Here is a 19,963-nt window from a genome sequence, read left to right on the forward strand (position 1 = left end):
AATGAAACCTGCTGAATAATGTTATGGTAACATATTAAATGACATACTGCTTTGTAGTTTTCCATATACTTAATGAAAAACTGACAAATTGAAAAACATGAAATACTGTACTACTATTATGGCTACTGGTAGACTTGTGATTTAATTTTGTAGTTTCTTTGATTTCATGATGTTAATTTTATTTATGTTAATATAGTCCAAAAATTCTAGGTGATGCAAAACTTTTGGCTATACAGACACAGTATATTTACCTAGTTCTATCTTTTATTTAGCATTTACCAGCACTGGATCCTGGCACACTTGAGATCAAACTTTTAGAAGGTGTATTTCGTTATAGTGTCTCATTATCTTATTTAAGATTCTGTAAACTAGACCATTGTATTTTAAGTATTCCAAGGTTGTTTTGGGTAGTCTTGAGCATTACCTGGGATTTCCAAATCAGAAATGACAGTGACATAATGAGCACGTCTATACTTTAACAAACACTGCCCCAGAAGAAAATGTGTTGAACCTCAGAATAATAACACAATTTGAAAAAAAAAAAAAAAAGTGGAAGTTTTGAGTTTATTTAGGTTATATATCTATTTTTTATTGATGTTATGGTGGTGGTATTAAGCCACTGTTTAGATAACGCTAGTAGGCCTGTGGAGGTTATCAGCAGCACACATTTCAGAAGACAAGGGGCCTAATTTCCTCTCAAGATTGATGTCGGATTATACACAGAAATGACCATGTCTTAGGCGCTCCTGATGCATCTGAAAGGGTCTTTGTAAATCCCTTTTTTTGTATTATATTTTCATAGGTATTCAGGAAGAAAGCGGTAGAACTAGGAGAGAAACTCTTGCCAGCCTTCAACACCCCCACTGGAATCCCCTGGGCCCTGCTTAATATTAAGAGGTAAGAACATGTACCACTGTTCTTAATGCCACTTACCCAAGCCACTGTTTGCTGCTTTTACCATCATCACTCAGACCCTTTGCTGGATTTCAATGCCATTCTTGGGTCAACTATAAAATTTAGTTGGGGTGGGGTGGGGGGGTTGTAAGGTAGCTAAAAAATCTTTGGTTCCCGAACAAATTGTTTGGAGCCTATCGTGCACTGGAGACAGCATATATTGTGTTTTTTTGGTTTTTTTTCAGATAGGAACACAACATTATACAAATGGTACAAAAGCTAATTTAACAACATAGCCAATGTTATCCCCAGAACAGAAGTTTGGGAGTTATTTATTATAAAATGATGGGCTTGGGTGTGATTTTTAAACAATACAAGTCAAATAATTTCAGTAAAAATGCCGCAGTTGGATTTCAACAGTTTGTTGAACTGGTGGTGTATTCAGGGGTAACACTTGTATGTTCTCAAAGTAGTTATGTTTATATTAAGTACAATGAAGTCTGGGAGTTTAGTCCAATTATCATGTTTCAAACATTAAGTAGTATGCCCACTTACCCAACAGTGTTGCTGTAAGCAAAGTTTAAACATAGTTGGACCTGAAATCCAGAAATAATACCCCACTTTACCCCCATCTTTAACAAACTGTACTCTATCATATATTATTAATTGTGGTTTCATTTTAATATACATTTTTCCAAGTAGTTTGGTAGATCTGCATACAACATACATGTAGTTTATTGAAACCAATGTAGTTTGGTTTATACCGCCAACCTTATATAATACATTAAGGTTCAATAGCAGTCTACTAACAACAATTGCATAGGCAGTATGTTAGGGATATTGTGTACTGCATTGGGGATACTTGTGGCTTACTATACTACAGACCTTCTTTTTGAACTAGGGTTACTAATGAAGTACAAATGTGCAGGAATATTTCATTTGTACAGGTTTATTTTTCTTCCAGTACTTGCTTTGTACCTGTCATGCTGGTAAATGTGAACAGTGATTTTTATGAGTTGCAGAACAAAAATATTTGTTTCACTCTAAGCCTCTAAGGAAGTAATTTATTCAGCGTTGGATACGCACCAAAGGTAATTTGTTACCCCTGTGGGGAGTTTGGTTCCAATAATGCTCAAAGCACTGTGCTGCAATGGAACAATCCTATTGAAAAATAATGTGTGTCAAAAAAAGCTTTGTTTATCATGTAAAAACAATAATGGGTGTGAGTATGAGACCATCTAGAGTTACAATAGGTTTCACAGCTTTTATTTGAATGTACAAAATATTGGTTTCACGTTCCTGTGTAAATCGAAGTTATTGAATAGTAAGCAAACGACTGACCCAAAATTGTTGGCCATCACCCTTAGAACAGCCCAGCGTCTTTTGTTAGGTGACACTATGTGTTTGCTAACATTGGAAATGAGTATCTGTGAAATGCAACCTAAAAAAATAAATAAACACGGACCCACTTTTAATACAGAGTTCATCTGTGCCAGTTTTCCACTTGGAAGATATCAAATTAATGCAACTGACTTGGAATGTTTGAAGCAGTGAATTTTAAATATGTTGGTCAAGCATTCAATTAAAAAAAAAAATAAAAAGAATTGGAAAACCTGTAAAGCAAATATCATTATCTCAGCCATGACAGTACTGAAACGCCTTGTGCTGTAGTGTTCTTATAGCGAAGCCATGAATATGCTCCTCCCTGTGAAACCGTTCCTCCCCCGAACTAACTAACGGTATGGCATTATTGTTACTTAAACTGGTCCATACAGTGAGCAGAATTTTGAATAGTATTATGTGGGCCAATGTAAGTATTTCAGAACAGGGCGGCAAATGCCTCAGCTGTTTTAACTGAAAAAATGAACCAGTCTGAAGCCACTATTGGTAGACACTGGTCGAGTAATTCCTTTTCTAAGTAATTAGCTACTCATAACAGCTGTGTTCAACAAAACAAGTGTAAGACAGATACCTGTCAACCAACTTTCTTCTTGAAGAAAGTCCTGGAATTGTTTCTGTTCGAAGTCTGTGTTTCGTTGATTTTTTTATGTTTAAATAAGCACAGTAACTTGGTCCTTTTATACTGTACTTTCGAGAAAAATTGCAGAGGAACCAAAGCTCAAGAATAGCAAATCATACTATGTGCAAGATAAAGTACTCTGATGTACGTAATGTTTCTACTGTATATTACAGGTAATGCAGGCTGTAGACTATGTTAGTCCCCGAAAAAAACTGATTGTACAATCACTGCAAAATAACCTTGACCCATTTGTAACAGCGTTGTTCCGAACTAGAGAGCCGCTCATAATACGTTCAGGTACTGTACCAAAGCCTTTTCCTAGCCGTATCAGTCAGCACACAAATGAATTAAAACCCACAGTGTGCAGAACAGGAGGCTGCTTGTTCTGCACTTGTCAAGAAACACTCTTGTTTGAAAAGCGATTGCTGGTAATTGACCAGCAGACACAAGGAAATCTTAAAGAGCCAGCTGAGCCCTATGTAGCTTGTTATTTGAGAGGCTTCCAATTGAAGTCTTCAGATAATCACTTTAAAAAAACACTCAAACAAGAAGAAATAAGGGTGTCTCCAAAAACCATTATTGACATAAAATTAGGAAATAAATAAATGCAGTTCCACTAATAGATGCATAGACACCTAACCCGTGGGGCAGAAGCGGCACGTGCCCACCCACTTTAAATAAGGGGGGGGGGGGGTCTATATATTTTGCCCCTCCACTTTTTTCATTCATTTTTCGTTCATTTTTAATATTGTTTTTGTCTTTTAAAGGTTTAAAATAAAATCTGAAAATTAAAAAGGTGTTTAGAAGATGGGACAAATTTATAAACACTCGCAATCAATTCCCCGTACACTAACATATTGGTTTGACCCAAGATCTGTGCGCCGTCAGCTAACAGTTACAAATTTAAAAAAAATAAACGTTGTTTTATTAAGGGAATGACGAGAACGGTCAAGGAAGATGAAGGTTTGTTTATTACTACCAGAAACTCTTTGAAAAAAAGTTAAGCAAGAGAGAGTATCAGACCGTTATTAAAAATGAAAGAAGTTAGCAGGTTAATGTTGCCACAGGGCCATGAATGAGTTCAAGTTCAATTCCCACCAAAATCTTTTATTTTTTAACTTCCATAAAGTAGTAGTAAATATAGCAAGTGGCATTTCAAAATCACATGAGCCTGATTTTACTTTAGTGAACAAGTTCAGCCTTCATATCAAAACTTGTGTACTTGCTAATAATTTAAACTCCCATGCATTTAATAGCAAACATTTACGGTACATTATGTCCATAAATTATTCAAAGAATATGGAAATAAAAAGAAGGTCATTGTTTACAATTATTTATCCACTGGTTGTCCATTTTAGTATAATAAACAAGTTATTATGCATTGTGCAAAAGATCGAATTAATAGTGTTTGCGTTTTTATAATCTGTCTTTTTAAATGTATTTCTTTTATTTATTTAGCCTTTTTTTTTTTTAAACTCTGCTCGGCGTTTGTACAATACACGTCCCTATCAGCCTTCTGAATTATTATGTCATTATCTTTTCGTTGGGGAAAACACTTGTTTGTGTTTGTTAATATTAATCACGTACTTAAAATGCGTTTGCAAAATGCACAGAATTGCTTCATAAATATATAAAATGTGTATTTCTGTTCAGGTGTATCTGTTGTCCACGGTTGCTGTTATGAAAGTACCGTACTGGTGCAGAAACGTGGCGTGAGCTGTCGTGAATCAGGCTGCTTTTATGTTGTGTACTGTATATATTTAAGCTGTTTCAGTTTGCTGCTATTTACATAGGCTGAAAAACAAAAGGCTTAGCATCAGTGAAGGTCTTCCGCTTAAAGACACAATAACACATTTTAAGTAGTTATAGTGCTTGCAGACCAGCGTAGTAGGCAATCCAGTGTTATTAATTTATGTCTAAACGAGTCTGCTGACGTACTTAAAAAGCAGACCAAGTCAGTAGCAGGGAAGAAGAGCAGGTGCCGCAACATGAGGGAGAAGAATCTCCGGTAAGGATTCTGCTTTAGGTAGTAAAAGTAGGGATTGTCAAATGCTTTTGGACATAAAATGACCGGATCTTACAATCTCTTTTAAATCAGACCAGGGATTCAATTAACCCAACTTGGTTATATTAAAAAGGGATTCATGTTCAGATTTCATATGAAAACATGTGTACTTACTAATAATGTAAGCTCACATTCGTTTAATAATAATATACCTAAATGTTTATGTACCTGAATGACTGTAAAAAAAAATGTTGAGATAAATACTGATTGATAAAAAGGACGACTTAGTGTTAACCAATGTAGGTCATTATGATATACTGAAATCTCTTGGGTCTGGGGCAGATAAATTTTACATACTTGGCTCATCAATTTTTTTCATTTTATTTATTTATTGATTTATTTTGGTGCCTAAGGATGTGGAAAAACACACAACTGTACTCTTGTTAACATATGAGCAGTGTATGGTTGATCTGCACTGCCTGCAATGTTAAGAATTAGCTGTTTCAACCAATTAATTGTGTGAGGGCTGGCATTTAGTGTTTCAACATATTAGCACTAAGCATTGCCATCTGAGGAAGGGTTTGTATTGTTTCAACCTATCAGCACCACATTGCACTGCTAGAGGGATCATTTACTTTCCAAAAGTCTCGAAACAGCTGGTTTCACTGTGGTAATTGAGCTCAGTAATGTCTGATGGATAACATGAAAAACTGTAGCATCCAGCACTACATTTAAAACAAAGCCGAGCGAGGAATATTTTAACAGTTGACATACATATGCCAGTATATCTATCAATAAACAAGCCAATATTATAACATTTTGTACATGCGATTGTCTGTTTGCACTTCCCTTTCATAAGCTGCATATTGGAATGATAGGTGCCGTACAGTGTAGTGCAGATATACCACTAGAGCTTGTTTTGCCTTTCTCGTGCTACTTGTGTTTGTACTTTTAATAAATGCTCAGTTAGTAGATATTCTATATTTTATGTTGAAACACCTGTCCAATTTTGTGGGTTTACTATTACAAAAACAGTAACTTGAAAAAGATTGAACAGTGAAAATGTGTTTTACCAGAGCTTCTTGGCAAAAAAAAAAAAGTTGCCTCGATTCACACGGCTGTTCTTTACCTTTTGACCCCCACTTTTTTAAAACAGTTAAGCCCCCCTGAATAGTTGTATCTGATATTTTCCCCCTCCGGTGTGTACAACAAACGTTTTCTCTAATGTCTGTGCTTTTGAAAATGCTGTTACAGTTCTAGTTAAGTTTGCAAAGTAAATAGATGTAGAAACGTCAATGCAATGTAATTCCTGTAGTACTGTAAACAGTATTTAATTACAGGTGTAATAAATAGCCAGGATTCTTTTGCATCAGAAGATGGGCTTCTGTTAATTGAAACAAATCTGTACCGGAGCATAAAGCTGTGAAATGGATCAGTTTGAAATGGGTGCAATACATATCAAAAAGGTTCATCCAGTCCCCTCCACATGCATGTCCATAGCCTATTTTTTGCAGATATTACATCTTAAAGCAAGCATTGAAGCAGCATGTCAAATTGCCACCCCAGGATGTAGTTCAGACAAGGCCCAGACCTGTCTTAACAGTCTGTGTGAAGAGCTATGCTGCCACTGAAGTGCTATAGTGGGCATGGATTAAAAGGAAACTTCCCACGTGACTGTATACCAGATGTGCATGCACACAGTGTTGATGTTCCTTTACTCAAGCCATGCGTTCTCACTGACATCCTTTATATAAAGCAGATATCTACCATATTTCTTCTCTCTGCAGTTGCCTGAACAGCTGGTTTCTTTTAACAGCACTGTATTGCCACTTCCCAATAAACTGTGAAACCTACATTAACTTCACAGTTATATTGTATAATTTAAAACATTTATGTGATGTCGCCCTTTGATCTTTTATTGATTCATTCTACGAATCTTCTAACAAAGTGGCTGTTCTGTCTTTGAAGAGAAGAAGAGTGCGGGGCAGATATAGTGTTGATTAACAAAGCCAGTTAGTGCTGTGAATCCACAGGAAACTGTTTCATCAACGAAACCACAGTCAGATGAATTCAGCAGAAAAGCGAATACCATTTATTTTTTACAGTCATTTCAACAGTTAGTTAGTTATAGTATTTTTCAAACATAACACTTGGTAGGGCTTGCGATTTTCAGTTTAGCATTTCGTATTGTTTGCTAAAAGTAATACAATTATACATTAACATCATTTAAAAAAAAAAAAAAACGTTTTCATAATTACAAATTTATTTCCATATAAACAACCCCCTTCTCATATGTATTTCACATTTCTTCTGTACAGATTCAAGAACAATTGTTCAACCAAGTTTACAGCCCACTTACATTGTGCCCGAGTTCTTCATGAAAACCACTACTGGCAATGAGATTTAGGTCTTCATCTGTTTTAGGTTTTGCAAAATGATTAATCTTACTCTGTTACTGGCTCACAGTCCTTTTGGGGGGGGGGCTTTTTTTTTTCTAATACCACGTTCATGTCCTACATCTAAAACACAGTCCTTGACTAGCTTCTCTTATAACAGACTCTTTTGTCTATAAGTGGGATTTTAAACATAAACTCTGAGAACTCACTGTCAATTTCCCTTAATATGAGACAAACATTTTAATTGTTTGAACTAAGCGTAACAAAAGAGCAAAAACCAAATTAAGTCACTTGAATCTCATTATGGAACAAGAATCAATTAGGAATAAATGTTTTAAGTGGCATAAACGGTCTAACGTCACTCGAAACAGTGAATTATTTTTAGGGTACCAATTCAACAGTTATCGTTGTTTATCCCTTCTTTGGCCAAATATGGTGTCATGGTGGTGGCAAAGAGGTTTCTGTTGCCATGAGAACGTTCTGTTCTCTCATGATGCCTTTGACTGTGTGTGACGGTTGATGATATTATACCAGCATAGATGGCACAATTGTGTGTGTGAGAGAAAGTGGCTTGTGTACTTTCATCTCCTTATTATTTATGAGAGCCAGCTTTACTTAATCCTGTTTGCCATCAGGGTTTTGTTTTGTTTTTTTACACTATTTCAGATCCATGGTGTAATCGTTTTGACTAGTGCTGGCCATATCATTGCACAGTTAATAGATTAAATGTAATATGGGCTGAAGCTTCTACCAATTTTTAGCCTTTTACCCAGAAACATTCAAAGGACCATTTTATCATTAGGGTACAAATATTATGGGCACTCTGTGTTGTGTCATACGTGTCAATGAGAGTATAGTATGTAAGAGGGTAGTTTATTACTTGGCATACTAGAAGTATGAACAGGTGAGACTCATAATAGCTGCTATATCTGTATGGGAAAAGATATTGAGCTTTAAATTGGCCGTGTTTGACAGACAGCGTTTAGCTGCAGCAAGAGTGAACTAATCTTTACGTGTACTGCACAATTTGAAAATTGATTTGTGTGTTTTTTTTTGTTTGTAAATTAAAATGTCTTTTAAAGTCCTGTGCATGAATCAGTCCTAGTCAGAATTTTAAATAGGCCAGAGATGTTGAGCAGTATATTAGAAAAATATGATTTGCTTTCTTAGATTAATTTCTGATAAATATGGATTGTATATATTAAATACATTTTGTAGATCATATTCACTTTTTAAATGTGCAAGTTTGTGCTTCAGTTGTATCCTGTTACCTGTGGTGTGTAGGATGTTACCACTGGGTTGCATTTAATTTCGAGATCACAAAACCAAACCATTCTAATTCTTCAGAAAGGCAATAAACCTTGTGTGCTTCCATTGAGATTACTTAAAGCAAATGTGTCCTTGGAAGACTCCAGATAAGTCCAAGTAAGCCTGGATGATTTAGTGCAGTTGGCTGGCAGTCAAGGGGCAAGAAAGTGTGACTTCTTCCCTACTATATCACACACTGTCATGTTTACAATTTGTTTTTATTTATTTGTTTATTTTTCATTATTAAGTCAAAGTTGGGTTCAAGTTATTTTAAAAATGCTTGTGACAATAATATATATATATATATATATATATATATATATATATATATATATATATATATATATATATATATATATATATATATATATATATATATATATTTATATGATATACTATATATGATATTACTAAATTACTATTACTAACCATTTGAAAAGGTACTGAATCTTGCCTCAGCTTCAGCAGCATTGGACTGTGGTTCATAAATGGCCAGTGGATGCACCTTGGGTCCCTGGAGGCTGCAAGCTGCCCTGCTAGCCATTTACATTTTTCTAGATGGCTCATTTGCTTAAAGGTCAATCTGAAACTGCAGTTATAGTTTTTACCAAACTAGCCTGTTTTCAGTGAATTTAGTTCTCATGAATTCCGCTAGTGTTAAGCCCTGAATTACATTTTGTAAATCTCTTTTTCTCTGGTTATGGGGATACTTGCTTTATTATGCCCTATGGAGTGAGCTGCTTTTTTCACATCGCGCAGGTGCAGAGTTAAAGGGATAATTAGGGTCAGCTGATTTGAATACTTTGGTTAACAATCAGGCCTGATTTGGGCCAGCCCTGCCCAAGATAAGTCTGACTAACTTTGGCCCTTACCATCATAGTGACGTTGTCAGCACACAGGTTCTACAGGCACGTCATGCCATGATCAAAAGAAATTTCTGAAGACCTCTGGAAAAAAGTTGTTGATAGATACAGTCTGGAAATGGTTACAAAGCCATTTCTAAGGCTTTGTTGCTCAACCAAACCACAGTCAGAGTCATATTATCCAAATGGAGAAAGTTTGTGACAGTAGTGAATGTTCCCCAGAGTGGCCGTCCTGCCAAAATCTCTCCAAGAGCAAGGCGTAAAATCGTCCAGGAAGTCGCAAAGAACCCACAACATCTAGGGATCTGCAGGCCTCTCTCGCCACAGCTAAGGTCAGGACATGGTCATGACTCCACCATCAGAAAGACACTGGGCAAAAATGGGATTCATAGCAGAGTAGCAAGGTGGCAACCACTGCTCACTAAGAAGAACATGAATGCTCGTCTCAAGTTTGCCAAAAAGCACCTGGATGATCCTCAAGAGTTCTGGAACAATGTTCTATGGACAGATGAGTCAAAAGTAGATCTTTTTGGCCAACATGGGCTTTGCTGCATCAGGACCTGGACGACTTGCCATAATTGAATTAACCATGAATTCTGCTCTTTATCAGAGAATTCTACAGGAGAGCGTCAGGCCATCTGTCCGTGAGCTGGAGCTGAAGCACAGTTGGGTCATGCAGCAAGACAATGATCCGAAACTCACAAGCAAGTCTACATCAGAATGGTTGAAGAACAAGAAATTTAAAGTTTTGGAATGGCCTAGTCAAAGTGCAGGCCTAAACCCCATTGAGATGTTGTGGCAGGAGCTGAAACAAGCAGTTTATGCTTGAAAACCCACAAATGTCACTGAGTTGAAGCAGTTCTGCATGGAGGAGTGGGTTAAAATTCCTCCACGGTGCTGTAAGAGACTGATCAATAACTACAGGAAGGGTTTGGTTGCAGTTATTGCTGCTAAAGGTGGCGTAACCAGTTATTGAGTCTAAGGGGGCGATTACTTTTTCAGATGGGGGCATTGGGTGTTACATAACTTTCTTTAATAAATAAATTAAATAAGTATCAGTTTTGTGTTTTGTTTTGTGTTCCGGATCCATTTTATCTAATATTAGATTTTGGTTGAAGATCTGATAACATTCAGTGTCAAATATGCAGAAAGTCAGAGGGGCAAATACTTTTTCATGGTAATGTACGTTCGATATTTGAAATAACAAAATTGAAATCATTTTATTTAACTATAGAGTTATTTAACCAAATTGTTTCTTTTGATAGTTGATAATTTTTTTTTATAGAAGATAAAACTGTTTAGACCAGCGGTTAAAAGAAAATGCAAGCCTGGAATCCAATTAAAACATTAAGTAATACAGAATTACTTCATCAATAAGTAATTACTAGCAAGTCTTTTTTGGTAAATGTGGAAATCTACAACGTGTCATTGTTTTTTTTTATGTTAATATTAAGTTAATTTCGCCTCACAATGCTCGTTTTTTATTTTTCATATTTGTATAAATTCACCTTCAACAATGAATGTCTGTGAGGTAATACAAGGTATAGAAAAAAGTGAGACATACTGAAAGGCTGAGAATGGTCTTCCTATGTAAGGGTTTGTTACAAGTACAGACACTGTAGTTCTGGTGTCGTCATAGTTTGTTCAAAGCATTGGTGATTGAGTTTGTTCTTTCTAGAGTTCATCTTCATAGTTTCTGCTTTCAGAAAACTACTGCAAGGATGGGAAGAAGAATTTGAATTGAAGTACTAATAAAAAGTAGTCATAACTTTGGTATTGCTTTTTGGAATTTTAATAATTGAAAGAAGAATCCAGCGTTTTCACAGTGAAATCTTTTTAATTGCACTGAAGTTTCTTCTTTCAGAAATTAATCTCAAGACCCATACCTCCTTGTACTCTGGATCCTGTCCTTGAATTTGCTTTGATTTTGTTATAATGTGGTTCTCCTTTATGAACTGGGCAATAAAATAACTAAACTGAGTCACCAAACTAAATTAAAAAACTATGACTGGTTTGAGTGTGGTATCAAGGAAGATTCTATTCCTCCTTCAGAGTGCACATGGTCATTTTTTTGGGTGCGTTTGCACCTTTTTTTGCAAGGTATTCAAAAATTATTTTTAGCAGAATTTTGACAGAATAGATTATTGAGTTGCAGGAGAGCTGAGGGAGATGTAGAAACGGTGCATCGCTTCTCAAACTTAATTAATAATGTATGTATTTATTTATTGTGTCTATGGTGTGTAATACATAATACAAGTTTCCAGCACTGTATTTAATTACTGCATTCTTTACAGTACCATGCTTATTTTGTACCTCCTAAAGTATATTAAAAATATTTGATTTTGTTCATGATTTGCAAAAAAGACACATCATATATTTCTGCCAGACTACCATTAATGTGCAGCCACTGTTGACTTGTAGAGAATCAATGCCTAAGAGAGACGACAGGCAATTCAGAGTAAATGTGCCCTCACCCCCCTTTCTCTTTGCGCTCATGCAGAACAGTACATTTTAACCTTTTTACAATTAACGTCTGACAAGAATCTTATTTTGCATTGGTGCCTGTCTATCTGTCCGTTCTGGGAATTCCTTCTTTATTGCATCTATTATAGTATAAAGACAGCTGATTAATGGAACAGTGTCACATTGAAAATGAAATGCCAATTGAAAATGCATATTATTGAATGGTGCGTAATAAAAGGAATGTTTTAGGCCCTTTTTCAAGTAAATCTAGATATTGTAGCAGTCCCTGCATCAGTGTCTGTGTTTGCATGTTGCGTGTTACTCCCTCCACGCTGTATTCCGCCATTGCTTGTTTACCTCTTGTGTGTGTGTTCCAGTACCATAGACAATAGTTCCAGCTGCATTGGCTTTTACAAATTCGTTGTATGAAATTTTGAAAGCACATCTGTATTTTTTATATGTACTATGTTGTCGTATAACAAATATGTAGGTAATAAGAGCATAATTAAACAATTTATTTTCATTCTGTTCTCCACTAGAAAACACACACAAAGCAACAGTTGAGCTACAGTGTTTAAATGTACAGTAACATTTCTTAAAATATACTGTATATAACTTGGTTTGTGTATAAATGCACTATTAAGAATAATACTAAAAAAAACATAAACCATTATTATCTGGCATTGCCTAGAAAGTGGCATTGTTCCCTTTATATAACTGTTATATAAAGCATTTTTCAAGTCAAAGTTGTGTAGTGTTGTATGTCTCTTGTACTGAATTGTTTTTAATGTATTGCCTGTAGGCTTGATTTAAAGGGTTTAATTACCTTCTGAAAGGTGGATGTATATCTTGGAGTACTAGAGGAACAGAAGCTCTAAGTGAGGGAGGAAGTATGCTGCTGAAATTGGAAACATTTTATAAAGATTGTAGTGCCAAGGTTTTGTACCTAAAGGGGCTAAAAATAAGCAAAACTGATACAGTTCTCAGATTATCCATTGTGGCACTGCTGGAAATGTAGTGTCACAGTCATTTGTTTTACATACTCCATATGGCTAATTTTTGTAGTGTTATTTCAATTAGGAAGCATTTGGGAAAACTATTTAAAAATATTTTTTCAGGTTCGCTTCAGCAAATGGACAGGTGTCAGCAGTACAGGGTACAAAACAGGGTAATCCGAAATGATTTATTGTTTACGTATGTATGCAGTGTGTTTAATCTCATATCTGTACAAGTAAATGTGATTTTTCTGTATTTTAAAAAGTCGCCTGATAGAAAACATATTATTAGTATTTGACCTGAAGGCATCTGTGGTTTTGAGGCTAGTCATTTTTAACATATTCATCTGGCAATCGCTAGGACTCATCATGCTTTAGCTGTCTCCCTGCAGCAGAGTCATTCCTAATGGAGCAAGATGGGTTTTGTGCTTTGAATCCATGCAATTTATCACAATGCAAAATGCAAGTGACAGAAATACAATTAAGAATAATTTACTCTTCAAGCGACTGTGTCATTTTCTAGGATGACATATAGTAAGTAACCTTTTATATATCATGCCTTGAGGTTGCATTCTATACGCAGAGACACACAGTGGTTTGTTTTTGTTTGTCTGTTTTGTTTTTTTTTTGTTTTTTTGTCTTTATTCTGTAGCACTAGCTATTTTATATAGATGTATGGTGCTTGTAAATACTGCACTATATCAAATAATTTGTTGATGTCTCAGTGTACTGTGCATTATAAAAAATACAAAACTGAATTCTATTCTATTTAAAAATAAATGTTCTCTGCTTTATATGATTACGTACATTACCAGTCTCATCAGGTTCAGAGTGAAAAATGAAATCTACTGCCACAGATTTATCTCATCTTTGTCAACACATAGAACAGAGGGAGTGAGCTTTTTTTAATAAGGTAACATAAATCAAAAGTTATGACAGGACTTACCTGACAGCCCTCAGAAGGGATAATTGTGGCTTCATACTTAGTCGGAGTGTTCACATGTCCAGAGTTGTTTTCTCTCCAGTTTTCTAAAATGGTTTGTTGATGAAAGCTGCTGGCAAACATTCAACCTGCAAATCCTAACCTAAACCTTTTATTAAAAAAATGAATAATACATGAGTGTATCTTTCTGCATTGTGTTTAATTGTATGATAGATTTGGTATGAGTAATGCAGTAACATGGTATTGAACTTATTTATCACAGTAAAAAATGATGTGTGTAATAATGGTATGTCCTACGCCTTGGCTATGCAAATGCAATTTAGTTTTTCAGTTTTAAACTTTGATTTCGGTCAAAAATAGCTGAGTGAATTGGTAAAAACCCGAACTGATCATAACCGACTTGTATCACTAGCTCAACTTCTTGAAAGAGAATTACTTTACGAGCACTTGCATGTGGTTTAAGCTATAATTGCTTAGATATAGCCATTATCTTGTTGAGAGCCACAACTTGATTTGAAAACTCTGGTAGCTCACTAAATGTACTGATCTAAAAATTAATTTTACCAATAAAATTGCTTTCGGTTAATAAATAAATAAATAAATAATAAAAAGAATAATGTGATTTTGCTCTTGTACACATAGGCAACGTGCATATTGCAAAGATGTTTGGTTTGAGATTTTAATTGTATTTATTCGATTCAGAAATGACCAAAACAGTGAGAAGCTGATGTAAACCTGACACTGGGGTACAATGAACATTCTCTTGTATATTTTGTCTTCTACTCAAAAAGTAATGACCCCAGACATTTCTTACTGGAAAACCCTATTATGCACTACTGACAGTCTACTATTTATCTTAATAATTGGTACTGGCAACAAAGTTTCTAATCTTCGTGGCTGAGAAAGGGATTTTAAATTTGATGGTAAATGAGATTTGTCTGGAACGGATGAGTATCAGAGAGAAGCGGGCAGTCTATTTGACCATCCATTTTAGTCTCTTTAGTCTAAACTTTGTTTTTAACCATGCTATTACCGGGTACAAGTGAACAAGAAAATATAAAACTGTACCAACAGTAAGTTTTAAAATCACCTTGTGTATGTAGCCTTTTGGTTTTGGACCTGTTGGAAAAGTACAATAGGCGATCTCCAAAAACCTGGAGATACTCCATGCTGCAGAAATGATGCAGGTTTATGTCTGCAACAGTATTGAAACGTAGCCACGAGTCAGGTTTAGATTAGTCCAATAATTGTGTTATACAGAGACATGCTCCCCCCACCCCCCCTTTGCATGTTTCCTGTCATGTTTTGCTGCTCTCTTGTTTTGCAGTGGAATAGGCAGAAATTGGCCCTGGGCATCCGGGGGTAGCAGCATCTTGGCTGAGTTTGGAACTCTCCATTTAGAATTCATGCACCTGAGCCAACTCTCTGGGAACCCTGTATTTGCTGAGAAGGTAAGGATAAAAGTCATTAAAGCATTGCTCAGTATGTTTTAACCAAACATAACCAAGTAGTCATTAATATTCTGCAGACTCACACATGCTATTTAATTTACAAGGCTTGTGGGCCCATAGGACAAAGAGTTGTTTTTTAATATAGAGTTGCTTCTATGCTTAACTTTTCTATGTACATGATTTTAATAAATATTGATTGCGTGGTAAAAATAAAAAATGCAAAAGTTCTTACAAATTTTAATGTGACACAAGTGAATTAGGCATGACCAAGCAAATTCTGAGCTGGTTCTTACACACGTATGATTGTAGCGGAACTATATGGATAACATGGTTCTCCTGTTGTCTCACTTTGTTTCCTCAGATTGCCGTCTGATCTGCAGCCCACATTTATAACCTTCATGTTATGTCTGTTTGTAATGTGTAGGTTTTATTTGTTTGTTTGTTTTTTTAAGGATTTGGTCAAAAGTCCATAATGACATTAGGTTCTTAAACTTTACACATTTAAATTTGGTTAGATCATGTTTCTTTGACAAAGCATTACTTTAAATAACTATTGTTGTTTATTGCTACAACAGGTAATGAACATTCGGAAAGTTTTGAACCGTTTGGATAAACCACAGGGCTTATACCCAAACTACCTAAATCCTAACAGTGGACAGTGGGGCCAGCGTAAGTAAATACATGCATTCTTTTTGTCTTGTTTTGAATGGAAAACTTTCCAACATCTGAAAAGGATTCTCTTTGAAATCATTTGTTAAAACAAAAGCACTTTGAAATATTTACTTGTCCTCTTTAATGTTACCACCCAATACATGGCATTTTAATTGGAATTGGTTATAGATTGCAATGGTGGAGAGTTATTGGGCATCAAAGGTTAATATAGGCCCAGTATTATCATTTAAAAATGAATATTGCTTCCTGAATGCTAATGTGGAAGATTCTGAACAGCATATGCATTTTTAAGGCTATCATTAGCATATAAACTGGGCCATCACAGTAATGGTAATGCACTCTCACTTTCTCCCGCCCTCCTGTCAGCCGTATACAGCAAATCTTAGTGTGGTAGCATTGCTGTGACTGTGAAGGACAAGCCTGGAAGGCTGTCAGGTTTTGTGCAAATTCATTTAGTCTGGTTATTTTGACAGTAGACTGACACTGATTTGTCGCAGCATGCGTCAGTCGGGTTTGTCTCCTGTAATAATGTATATTCTAGCATCGCCTGTTATTGATGAGTCCCTGAAGATGAATTTGTAAGCTGCTGTTTGAATTGAGAATGTCAGAGGTTTCCATGGTAATTTATTTATTTATTTATTTTAATAAACCCTAAAGGTCAGCAAAATTGTTCAGCTGTGTGGGTTTGTTCTTGTGTCATTTCAAGCACTTCACACTCAGTTGTCAAGTGCACCCTCCACTTTACACTGTGAAACTGTTCGTAACATAATTAGGTTGGTTCATAGCATAACATCAAGATAATGACATTTTGAAACCTGCGGTAAGCACGGCATACTGTATTTGTACTATTTTTGTGAATGCATGCTTGTTATATTGCTTGGTAGGACAGTGAGGGTAGTTTGGTGCTACTTTGTTGGGGAGTTACACTGCTTGTATTTACCTGCATATCCCCTCAGAACAGATTGCTTTTGACCACAGAAGTGTATTCTTTTTTGTTGTGGTTTTCCATGCAGTTATTTCTAATATAGACAGAACAGTACAGTATGGATCGTGGTGTGTTGTATGGGTGCAGGAGGTATAGATGTGATGTTCAACACACACAATCCTCTTGTGGCTGCTTTCTAAAGTACAGCATTTTCCAAAGAAATGTAACAACTTCATATTGCCATTGGGAAAACTTCACTTAGAAGGTTTTCCGTTAGGTTTTTGCAGTGTCCTTCAGCTCTGAAAAGTTGTTTTTTTGTGTTTTGTTTTTTTTCCCCTCATCTCAAGGACCTGCTGATTACTGCATTGGTGTGAACCTGGCAACCATATTTTTGCTCCTTTTTTCCAATGTGTAGTTTTCATCTTAACTATCTTCACCAAGATCCCTGTAGTACTTGCCCTTGAGATTGATAAAGTTGAAAGTTTGCTCGTCCCTGGTTAGAAAAACCCTATCAAAGGTAACTGGACCATAGATTAATGAATCCTGATATTAGAATAGCAGGGTATTGTCAATATGCAGCGAGTACTGTTACCAATGGAAATACGATTGCAAGAGTAACATTGTTCCTGTTTGTCTTTATTATATATATATATATATTATATGTTTTTTCTTTTTAAACAGCTCTCCCTGAAGGGTTTTTGCCTGACTTTCCTGAAAATAAACTATTTTTTTATTCTTTTAAAACTTTTGTTTACATTTTTAAAAAAGAAAGTTCTCTTTATATATATATATATATATATATATATATATATATATATATATATATATATATATATATATATATATATATATATATATAGATATATATATATAGGACTGATATACATAACATACATGATATACTTATATACATAATATACATACCGAGGGATTGAAATTGCTTTCCATTCATAGCCCACCTTGTCTGTGGCAATCCATTTTTTTGTGTTTTTTAATGAAAGATAGGTGCAGTGATCAAAAGAATATAAAGACTGGCTTAGCCTAATTATCTATCTATTTATCTATCTCATCTAGATCAAATTATTTTAGTGACAAATTACTCTTTTGGATGGATTCCCTGTTAAATTGAATAGTCAAACTCTTTTTGGCAGCAGTTATCCACCTCAGACCAAGTACAATGCTGTGTCACATGAGCATCTTCTGGCTATTTGCAATATTCAAAATGATGTTTATGATTGTTTATGGGTGTTTTAGATGCAGTTCCGAATACCTGATGCCTGTATGCAGAGATTGCATTGGTCCTTCTTGTGCAATAGATCATTATATCACTTAGGCATATATTTCCCTGGTAGGTGATACAGGCAGAAGAAGGGTGTAAATTATCAGCATTTGGTTATATTGTCTTTCAGATCACGTGTCGGTTGGAGGTCTTGGGGATAGTTTTTATGAGTATTTGCTCAAGGCATGGCTGATGTCGGACAAGACCGATGACGAAGGCAAGAAAATGTATTATGACTCCATTCAGGTAAATAAGAAATGTACATCTTCTCATTCTTAAAATGCAGCTTTCTAATAGGGTGGGTCCATGGATTGCCAGTGGGATGCAAATCCTCTACAGTATGTCAGCAGTTTAATTTCGTATTTGCTCTTTAGTCATTTTGGTATCCAGTTAGACGTGCTGCTTCGTTTTTCTTGGATTTGCTCTTAACACAGTGATTAAGTTGACTCTCTTAAATAACATGCTTTCTAAAATGTATCATTTGTAATGTACATAACATGATCACCAGTTGGATTAACAACAAATAGCTAAATGTAAACCATATGATGGTTTATTATCGCATAATAACTGGTCTTGTACCTCATCAGAATCACTCACTTGATTATTGTGCGATTTAGAAAACCATCCAATATTCACTTTCATCCCCAAGTCACACTGCTTATTCTAGCAGAGAGATCAGAGGTAAACTGACATGCAACATTGAGTTTGTTCAAACCATTTTCTACAATTCAATTTCTGCTGCATGATTCTCCTTGAACAAGTCTGTCACCACTTCAGATAAAAGCATCTCACTGCATGAAGTCCCTGTTCTTCAAGGAATTAACTCACTAAGGCAGTGGTTCCCAACCTTTTTCAATGTAGGGACCACCTTGGTGTTTGGATTTTGCCCACAGACTACTTGCCACTCATTTTTATGTGTATATGTAGAAATACATGTAGAAAATGAAGTATTTATATAACGTACCTGACTTAGTGAGATCCCTGGGGTTGAGTCTTCGCTACCAATTCATCAAGCAATGCTGTTATTTTGCACATTGAAAGTTGCTGTTGGCAAATTTCCTGGTTTTTTTTTGGTTTAAAAAAAAAAGTCAATTTTTTCACATTCTTAATGCTTTGTAGATAAATGGTTTCTCAGTTTTACAGGCTTAAGAGTTTAGTCTGATAAACCTCCTGACAGAACGCACTGGGCTTTGTGTCGTCCTCGGATCCAGTAAATGTAAATGCCAGTGCTAAATATTTTGGATTGTGTTTGACACAGAGCCTTTTTTAATTCTCTTAGAAGGTGACTGGGATTCCTCAATTCCTGTTTTTTGAATGCAGTGAAAAGGTTGGAGACAGAGTATGATTTTGTTTTCCTAAACAGTGAAAGAAAGCGGTAGAATGGGAGCACAGGTCAGAAAGATGTGCATTTACGTGAATACCGTTACCGACAAAAAAAAAAAAAAAAAAAAATACCAAAGAAAAATGAACAAGACAAATGTGCCTACATAATGTGTAACAGTTATTTAGGTAGTGTTTGTTTCACATTAGCAAGCAGTTTTCAGTTTGTGGCAGCTTTGAATTCGATGTTTAGTATTGTATCAGTGGGAGCCAATATAAATTATAAACACATGTATTCAAAGAAAACGGATTTGGGGGGGGGGGCGTTTGCAGACTACATACAAATCCTAATAATGAATGTGGTTAAAGCTGTTTGTTGTTCCTTAGTAATAGGCCTACATATTGTATTAGTACAACATGTGATTGTGT

At 35.5% G+C, this 19,963-nt stretch overlaps 1 protein-coding gene across 3 annotated transcripts in view; it reads left to right on the forward strand.

The window, feature by feature from the left end:
• LOC121316169 (mannosyl-oligosaccharide 1,2-alpha-mannosidase IA-like) overlaps positions 1 to 19,963 on the forward strand; it is a 125,978-nt gene that overhangs the window by 90,797 nt on the left and 15,218 nt on the right. For all 3 annotated transcript variants that reach the window (XM_041251029.1, XM_041251030.1, XM_041251031.1), the window contains 4 exons: positions 803 to 897; positions 15,215 to 15,338; positions 15,914 to 16,007; positions 18,345 to 18,460. In XM_041251029.1, coding sequence (XP_041106963.1) covers positions 803 to 897; positions 15,215 to 15,338; positions 15,914 to 16,007; positions 18,345 to 18,460 — 429 coding nt within the window. The remainder of the gene's footprint in view (positions 1 to 802; positions 898 to 15,214; positions 15,339 to 15,913; positions 16,008 to 18,344; positions 18,461 to 19,963) is intronic.

This window comes from Polyodon spathula, chromosome 5 (assembly GCF_017654505.1).
Source record: "Polyodon spathula isolate WHYD16114869_AA chromosome 5, ASM1765450v1, whole genome shotgun sequence".
NCBI lineage: Eukaryota > Metazoa > Chordata > Actinopteri > Acipenseriformes > Polyodontidae > Polyodon > Polyodon spathula.